General features: G+C 40.2%; 1 protein-coding gene across 1 annotated transcript in view; it reads left to right on the top strand.

Annotated features, from left to right (window-relative positions):
• The window catches only part of LOC132891651 (MORC family CW-type zinc finger protein 3-like), a 168452-nt gene extending 165785 nt beyond the window's left edge, over positions 1-2667 (top strand). The window contains exons 20-24 of the mRNA XM_060929443.1: positions 1417-1492; positions 1578-1635; positions 1725-1953; positions 2136-2398; positions 2591-2667. Of these exons, the coding sequence (XP_060785426.1) occupies positions 1417-1492; positions 1578-1635; positions 1725-1953; positions 2136-2398; position 2591 (627 nt within the window). The 3' untranslated portion in view covers positions 2592-2667. The remainder of the gene's footprint in view (positions 1-1416; positions 1493-1577; positions 1636-1724; positions 1954-2135; positions 2399-2590) is intronic.
• Positions 2668-9690: the final 7023 nt, after the last annotated feature.

Below are 9690 nucleotides of genomic sequence, written 5' to 3'. Positions count from 1 at the left end.
ATCGAGTATATTCGATATATCGCACAGCCCTAGTCTGAATCTTCGCTTCATATATATATATATATATATATATATATATATATATATATATATATATATATATATATATATATATATAATTTTTTTTTTTTTTTCTCAACCAGCCAGCCGGGCTGGCTAGTGACAGGAATTACCTGCCAAATGACAAATTAAGTCGCCTCGGGCGACCGGACCACCGCGAATTTCGAGCCCTGATGAGCACTGTAGTTTTCTTTTCTGTGGATTAATCTTGGTGCAGCCCGTTTTCATGTTGGGCCATTGTTCTTAGTACAGCTATTTAAATGTTTGAGACTGGTTTGATTTTCTAAGAAGATACAATTAAACCCTACATCCACAGTTTTAGTCTTTGCTGAGATGTATAACTAATTAGGTGAGATGTTGCTCATTGCTTTAGGAAGATGAACCTCTGGGTTTTCCTTTTAGTTTGTCAGCTCAGATTATTTAGTTGATTATAGATGACTGCAGCTATGAACAAGCAGGATACTCTGCTTTTGAAGAAATTTCAGGGCCTTGTATGTCAGCTCTGATGCAGAATTAATAATTTCATTTAAAAGTGAGGGTGACACGGTGGTGTAGTGGTTTGCACTGTCGCTTCACAGCAAGAAGGTTCTGGGTTTGAGCCCAGTGGCCAACAGGGGCCTTTCTGTGTGGAGTTTGTATGTTCTCCCCATGTCTACGTGGGTTTCCTCTGGGTGCTCAGATTTCCCCCACAGTCCAAAGACATGCAGGTTAGGTTAATTAATGGTGACTTGTCCAGGGTGTACCCCACCGCTTGCCCATAGTCAGCTGGGATAGGCTCCAGCTTGCCTGCAACCCTGCACAGGATAAGCGGTTACAGGTAATGGATGGATGGATTTAAAAATGATCATCTGCAGCACTTCCATCAGTCCATCACAGAGCTTCATGCACACAGTCACACTTGTAGGCAATTTAGCATCAGCAATCCCCTTTCAGTATGTTTATAGGAGGAGGGAGAAAACTGAACAACCCAGAGGAAACTCGTGCAGATATGAGGAGATTGTTCCCTGAGCTCAGGATCTAGCCTGGACCTGGAGCTGTGACACTGCTATCACAAAGATTAGCATATTCTGATGTTGTGCATTATCCCTATATTAGCTAGGCTCTGAAATAAATGCACCTAAACAGTATATACAACTGTCAAGGTGGGTAGGTCTACAATGTGGCATGCTTTTAGAGAAAGTGGAGATGGAAAATATGCATAATAAGCATCAATGTGAATCGGTATAAAGTGTTAAGAATCCATGCATTACAGTGTGAAATCAAATTAATCAAATATTCATCAAATTGAAATTGATTCATGAAAATTCATCAGATTCAGTTCTTCCATATCCTTCATTCACATGTTTTTCCTCTCAGCAGAGCCCTTCTAGCTCCAAGTCATCCTGCCAAACACCCAGCTCTACCCTTTTTTTGTCTTCTCACACAGGGGATGGTAAAGACCTATTTTGTGTCTGTGTGTGTGTGTCCCACCATTTATTGTTTACTGTTTTGTTGTAACCTGCGTTTTAACCCTTCAGGCTCCAGACCTTCTGATATCACTTCAATGGACACTCCTGTTCCTTCTACTCCTACAAGGTACTCCTATCACTCCCTTGGTCTCATTCACCTTCACAATAACATGGCATGAAGCACACCTGAATGATTTTGGTTCTCCTCCATTTCAGGAAGAGATCCCTGGACCCAAATCAAAAGAACCAAAATCAGAAGAAAGCTAGACAGAATAGGGTTTGTAACACACCAGATAGTCCAACATCCACAGTCTCAGTTGTGACTGACAAGAACACAGTGAAGGAGGAGAGCAATGAAATCCCACACACCAATTCTGAAGACCAGCAAAACTATGAAGCTCAGGACCCGCAGGCCAATGAGATGATAAAGCATCTCCAAAATAAGGTGAGAGAGCAAGAAAAAAAGAACAAGAATAGTTAAATGGAAAGGTGAACATTATAAATGTTAGAGGGGAAAATGCAACCTAAATAACCTATGTAAGTCAAAATAAAATGCATTACTACTGAGGTGAGTTTGTGTCATGTCCTATTCCTGCAATTCTTATCTTGTCCTTCCCTCACACACAGGTTGACAGTCTAGAAAAGTACACATTGTTGACCTGCTGTGAGATCCTGCAGAAAAATTTGGAGGAGATAAAGAAAGACCTTGATAAGGTCAAGGCAAGTGTAGAAGGTCAAGGGGTCCAGACAGATTTTCCTATTTCCTCCCATGAAGAAAGTGCAGCAACTTCAGCAGAAGCCTCCAACTCAGAAAGAGGAAGAAACTTTGGGACACAGCAGCATGAGACACAGGACCAACCAGAGATCAGACAAGAAAACAATAACATCTAGTAAGATCTCTCCTGGATATTTCTATACATTGTACAGTACAATACCAATGAAATCTGTATGATATTTCCATACAGTTTGTGCAGCTCAAAGTGTTATAAAACTGTAGATTATCTGGTGTTTGAGACAGAAGCATAGCTCTGATATGTATAGCATAATAATTCAAAGAGACTTTCTTTTCTCCTTCACCTCAGATTAAGACAACTCAGACAAAGAGTAGCTCAGATCCTTGTCACCCACGTCCCTGCGCTGGACCTTCAGCAGGTGAACTACGATTGCGAAGTCATTGATGAGATTCTCACTCAGGTTATAGATGAAATCTCCCCTACAGAGGCAACCTCTACATAGAAACATTGGTGACCAGAAGAAGACAATCTTTTAAAATACATTAATAATTTGGTTGTGTAATGCAAAATTACCTAACACAGAAAAACCAGAATGGGTAACCAGAAAAACCGAGTGAGGTTTAGGCAACTACTGCTTCTTATTTATTTAGTGTTTGTTTTGTTTTTCTTTTTATTTCTTGTATTTAAAATAAATATATTTTGTTTTAGATGAATGTGCAAATTATGGTTTTAGATGGTGGTAACATATTAAACTCGTGTAGGCTTTCAGGCTTCCATTTTTTTCTATTTTGATTTTCTTTTGAATCAGCTGTCTTCAAATTCTATGCTTAAAATTAATGCTGTCATACTTGAATGCTGGGTCACAATTAAATGAAACAAAATGTATAATTGGTTGCATATATAATGCCCTGTAATATACTTTACATATTCAGGCCCAGATTTACTACGAGCCCACATAAAGAATTCCAATTTGTGTGCGCATGTAGGATGTGGACAAGTTGTATGTCATTTACAGAAATATAAACTATATATAAAAACTGTATTTGACATTGCATGCAAAGCAGGGACAAGAAACAACTGACAGTTTCAGATCTTGTATATAGCACACTTCATTATGTCTCAAATAGAAACAGATTAAAGGTGATGAGACACTTCAGAAAACTGCACAAAGGTACATTTGAAAACTCTCTTTAAAACTTGTAATAATGCAAACATAATATAAATTGCTAAAGCAACTTTACCATGTATTTTGAGGATACCGAAACAAAAGTTTGAGAAAAAAAAAATAAGGGAATGGGCTAACTAAATTTTACTGTTTTAATATTTGGCCTTTGGTTGCATTACTTTCCTTGTGTAATCATTGTTATCAGAGTAATTTTCAGTCTTTTTAAATAATTTTAACAATGCTGACTTGATCTATTTGCATTTTGAACCAGCCTGCATTTGGTTTTTCAGGCAGCATCCAAACAGCATGTTAATGAAGGCAAACCTATGAAACAGAGGTGGTATTTTCTGTTAAAGGCATAATCTTCCATTAACTCTTGTTGGAAAATCAGTGTGTACATTTTTTTTTTTTTTGGTGTTAGAAAGTTTACACAAGCAAGCCTTTTGTGTATCAGTCTATGTAGAACACATTAACAATAAACTGCTCTTTTTTTTTGTTACTCAGTGCAACTTTGGTTCTTTGAAGGTTTGCTGTCAAGATTTTTTCCACAAATTAAATAAATGAAGGACAAAATAAACGAGTGTCTTCCAAAAAAAAGAGCATCTTACAAAACAAATGCTCTTTAACTATCTGCCAGTAAAGTATCAATAACATTTTAAGAACAGGTAATGTATTATTTCAAAAACTGTATTTTAATAACCTTATCTGTATTTCATCATGTTCTTTTCATTTCTGAATTTGCAAAGTTTGCAGCTTTTTCAGATGGATTGATTTACAGCACTTAAACAAACAAACAAAAACAACAGTGACATAGGCTACAAGAAAAGACATGCTGCCCTTAAGCAGAAAAGTGAGTATAGAGAATTTCATACATAATCACGTGGCTGCCGAAGGGACATTATTCAAGCGGATTTCTTTTTTTTTTTTTTTTTTTAAGAGTATTGTTTCTAAATACACTATTAGCAAACCCCTGCACTGTTTAAAGACATGATAAAGGGTGGATCAAAAGTGTGTGTGATGAGTTGAGATGTTGGACTTGTACATTTGTATGTGATAATTCTGTGAATATTTTGGAAATTTATCAGGAAGGCAAGCAGAAATTAAACACTTTGGGAGGTGTTAGCAGATTAGTGTTACTCTACATATACTTTGAAACTGGACATTTTCTTTAAATGGGTATGTTTTTAAATGCTTTATGCATTCGCCTGGGAGAGAAAAAAAAAAAAAGTTTTAATCCCAGCAATCGGGGGTGTGAATGTCCCCTGTGCAACTCCTATTCAATATGAAAAGTATTTACTTCTTAAAAATGAGTTTTAGGCATCCTTTTTAACTTCAGTATGATCATAAATCCACATTGCACCAGTGCTGTTTGCTCTGTATCTGGGTCTCTGTGCTCTTTTCTTTCACGAGCTCCTCTGGCACTTTCATCACTTGGGACAAACCATTTCATGGGGGCGATAAATCCATCCATCCATTATCCATAACCGCTTATCCTATGCAGGGTTGCAGGCAAGCTGGAGCCTATCCCAGCTGACTATGGGCGAGAGGTGGGGTACACCCTGGACAAATCATCAAATCATCGCAGGGCTGACACACAGAGACAAACAACCATTCACACTTGCTGTCAATTTAGAGCCACCAATTAGACAAACCTGCATGTCTTTGGACTATGGGTGAAAATGGAGCACCCGGAGGAAACCCATGCAAACTCCACATAGAAAGGCCCCCATGAGCCACTGGGCTTGAACCCAGAACCTTCTTGTTGTGAGGGGGCAATAAAATTATATCCAATTTGTTTTTGGTTTTATTTTTCTTTAAAATGTTAACTTATTAAACTAAACTAACATATACTATTCCCAGAAAAGTATAATTTTGTTTTTGCCATCTGTGTATTTTAATGACAGTTTTGCAGCCCCCTTCATCATGAGAAATGTGGGCATTTTCCTCTGCTTGTTTAAAGTGATACTGACAGAAACAGGTCTCTTCGGTGTAATTTTATAGATGCAGGGGTGATAGTGGAAAAAATTCCTGAGCCTGAACTTTTTTTCCCTGTCCGGGAGGTGAGCAGGGTGGGGGTGCTATGTATGCGACACACTTAACACATAACTTGTTGGTCTCTGGGCCCAGATATATGTCCGTGTATAACCCTGAGCATCATTATTGTCAAGTGGGGTTCAGGGGTATGTTCCCCTGGGAGAAATTTTTTTATTAGTCCCTTAAATGATAGATTGTGGTGAATTTTGTCGAAATAAATGGACAACATTCAGACATGAGATGAGCAAACCCAATATAAGCCTATATTACAGTAGCATCTTTGTGCAGAGCACCACAGCTCTTGGGACTGGCAGGCCTGTTCAGTAATCCATCCCTGCTTTTAACTAGTCACATACCTGCCTACTTATTGCTTGTATAGCATAAGAGACAACAGATACTACAGCCATACCAAGAAAGGTCAGCAGGTGGCAATTACAATACTCCAAAGTAAACTAGGAGTTGATTAGTAGCCTAACCATTGACTAAATGACATGAACAAGGACACATTCATTTCTTTAAAAAAATATAATAGCAAAATATGCAACATTTATTTTAAATACTTTTTGAAAGTTACAGTACAACAAAACCATATATAATACAACAACCCTAAAGTTGTTTATTCAAAACAATTTGCTATTAAGAGAAAACTATTTAATAGACTTGTCCCCACTCCAGCCCATATGACTGCAGGACATCTTTCAGTTCCTGCATCAATGCTGGGGCATTTGCTATGTTTACTCTTTTGCTGGCAAGGTGCTGCATTTTTACACTGCCTGCATCCTCATCATAAAATCGGACCAGAATATTAAGAATTTTATCCATCCTTTTGTCCGTGGCCTCATCGATATTGAGTGAAAACATGGCATTCTTTAGCTTGTCGGACAGATTTTTCTGTCATTCCACGACAAACCAGTGTCATTCCATGACAAACCGTTTAATAATTGCTCTTTTTGAAACACCATAGGTCACTCCGAGTTGCATGTGCATGCTGCATGTGAAAATGTTCTTCTACCCCCATCCCAGCCTATGAAAGAAAATGGACGGAAAAACGAGCGAATCAGAAAAAGCCCTACGAACTTGCGTCACTTCGAAAATTAGTAGTCATGGCCTCGCCCATAACCCACTGGAAGGAGCGTCACAGTGCTATTAGCCAATCAGAAGTGATATGTTTACATGTCATGAATATTCATGAGTAAGAGCTGAAATCCTGTCATTCTCTCCCCACCCACTCCTCCACCAAACTAGAACAGCCTGAAACAGGAGCACCACAGCATTTTTTTTTTCACCAAAACCGGCTCACAGGGCATTCATTCATACTAGAGACCACCGCACAATTAATGAAAAAACGATGCAATGACACCTTTAAACTCTGGCGAGATGCCGTGTGTAATAAGATATCTTGCATGCTGCCTTGAGATGGACAGATGCGTGAGGGTGGGTTTATCCTCTGCTAATTTCTGACACAAAGTGATGAGTGGATAAGCAATAGTAAATGACAGGTCAAACTCAGCAAGGAGCACAAGCAAATTTTTAAATCAGCCATGCGATCCGTCATTGAGGGTCGGACATCTGCTGTGGCTGTTGTCCCCGGCAAACGTGAGGTGTGTTGGATTGCTCGGACAGCTGCTTGATGACTAGGGTCTAATTCGTGTCGTGACAGCACTTTTTCCCCACTAGTTCCATATAATAATTTCCTTGCTCTCAAAGTGCAGAAGCATGCTCCTGGTTGCTGGAGCTTTTGACACCAGCTTCCAAAGGACTTTTCGTCTCTACTCACCTCCTCTACCCAAGCCCAGCGCCATTTATTCTTGATGCCTTTATCGATATTTTTGGTGTTTTCCCCTGGCTTCATAAAGTTGCGTTCCATGACCTAGGCTACGTGTCACGTTGCCAGTGTGGGAAACATTCGCACATGGGTTGACTGCTGAATCTCTATCAATCTGTTTGGCCAAAACCCAAGACCAGTGTTGCCAGATACTGCTGACGTTTTCCAGCCCTTCAAAACCAGCCAAAATGCACTTAAAACCGCGTAAAATGTACTTGATGCCTATCTTGTAAAGTAAAAATATGCAGCTAAAGACCAGTATACTATTTGTAAATCGAACAACAATGCAAACAACTTCTAAATGGCACCATGAGACCGTCAGTGCTGGAGGTGAAAAATCTGCTGTCTGGTACTTGGCTGCGTATGGTTAAATCAGATTATAACTCTGCAATCATCTGCTGTGTTCTGAATCCTACATGCACCAGTAGGTGGCGCACATGCATAATATTATGTAGGCTATGTTAGGCTACGATGCATATCTAACATTTACATTGCTCATCTCATTATCTGTAGCCGCTTTATCCTGTTCTACAGGGTTGCAGGCAAGCTGGAGCCTATCCCAGCTGACTACAGGCGAAAGGCAGGGTACACCCTGGATAAGTCGCCAGGTCATCACAGGGCCGACACATAGAACCATTCACACTCACACCTATGGTCAATTTAGTGTCACCAGTTAACCTAACCTGCATGTCTTTGGACTGTGGGGGAAACCGGAGCACCCGGAGGAAACCCACGCGGACACGGGGAGAACATGCAAACTCCACACAGAACTCACCAGCCACAGGGCTCGAACCCGGACCTTCTTGCTGTGAGGCGACAGCGCTAACCACTACACCACCGTGCCGCCCCTATCTGCATTGCTGAGGTTATTTATTTTTTATTTGTCTTTTATTTATTTATCTTTTTATTTATCCTGTTTGTTTTATTAATTTTATAGGCCTAGTTATTCTGCTTAATTTATTTTTGTCTACATCCATGTATTTTCTTCATCTGTTATCCTGATTTTTGTGGATTTGTTAGATTGTACCTGTTTTATATACTTCAATTAAAAAAAAAAGTTAGGCTACGATGCATGGCTGAATGTAACGAGAAGAGAAAATGGAGAATGGATTGCATCATTCTTATTTACTAGTTTATGAGTTCAGTTTCTGCACTACATTACACACATGCATATTAGTCTTACAGTTACATCGACTTTTTTTTGTTTAAATAATACTTAATGAGATTAATGTTTATTGTTAATGATTAATTTAGGCCAATGCTCGATTTCGGTTGTTTAAAATACCTAAGGGATACTGGGTAAACTAGGTCTCTGACTTGCCTCAGTTGACCAAAGAGAGCTGTTTTTCCTGATTTCCTTCGCATATTCAAGAACATCATTTGGCTTAGGTGTTTACATTCTCTCCCATCTCTGCTTTCTAGTGGTAGTGAAACTATTGCCGCTTTTCCACTACCAACGCGGCTGAGCCGTGCCGTGCTGAGTTGGGCTGAGTCGAGCTGAACGGGGCTGTTGGAGTTGCATTTCGACTACAACCGCGCTGAACTGTGCTGGCTGGAAGTGGGTGGACACATTGGGTGGAGTTAGCAAAAGTGGGTGGACGTCAGGTGATGTCGTTAGGCGGCGCAAACAGTGACATCAGTGAGCTTTTAAGCGGTAGTCTCACAACCCAGAGAGTAAACAATAAATATGGAGGACATGGAGTCGTTAGTGTTGCTGGTCTTGGTGCTGTGGCTTGTTGTCACCGACAACGCCAACAGATACTGGCAAGAGCGTATAGATGAGGCGAGGCGCATAAGGCTTCATAATTCTCGTAATTCATAATTCTCCTTCTTCTGGGTTTATGGTGTTTACAGATCCCAGCATGCTCGCGGGGCGTGTGTGGGCATGTGAGGACACTCCTCCTCACCAATCAGTGCACAGGGGAGTGTCTGCTCACGCCCCCAGCCTCACTCAGCTCGGTTTGGCTCGCTTCAGCCCCACTCCAAAACTGTGCGAGTTTTGGGTGCTAAGCAGGGCTGAAGCGAGCTGAGTCGTGCTGTTTTTAGATAGTCGAAACACGAGCCATGTCGGGCTGAAGTGAGCTGAAGCAAGCTGAAGTGAGCTGAAAAAGGGTAGTGGAAAAGGGCCATAAATCACAGGGAGGCCTATTTTGTTAGCTGCCAACATTCGTCGGTAGATGGCGCTCCAACATGGCAAATCACCAATAAAAACTACACGGGCCTACGAACCAGAATTCCTGTTTACTTGATCGGTGACAATTGCGTTAGCATTTCTTTGTTGAAAGTCTTAGAACACATCCCAAACAATACTAACCATTTAACAAAGTAGATAATATCTATAAACATCTGATAAAAACCCGCCGAACTAACGTCAAACCCGCCCAATCTTTGTCAACCAGCCCAAGTCATTTTTTCCCGCAAAGT

Source organism: Neoarius graeffei, chromosome 9 (assembly GCF_027579695.1).
Source record: "Neoarius graeffei isolate fNeoGra1 chromosome 9, fNeoGra1.pri, whole genome shotgun sequence".
NCBI classification, from domain to species: Eukaryota; Metazoa; Chordata; class Actinopteri; order Siluriformes; family Ariidae; genus Neoarius; species Neoarius graeffei.
Note: the sequence above shows the minus strand (reverse complement) of the source record. Positions and strands in the feature narration are given on the sequence as shown.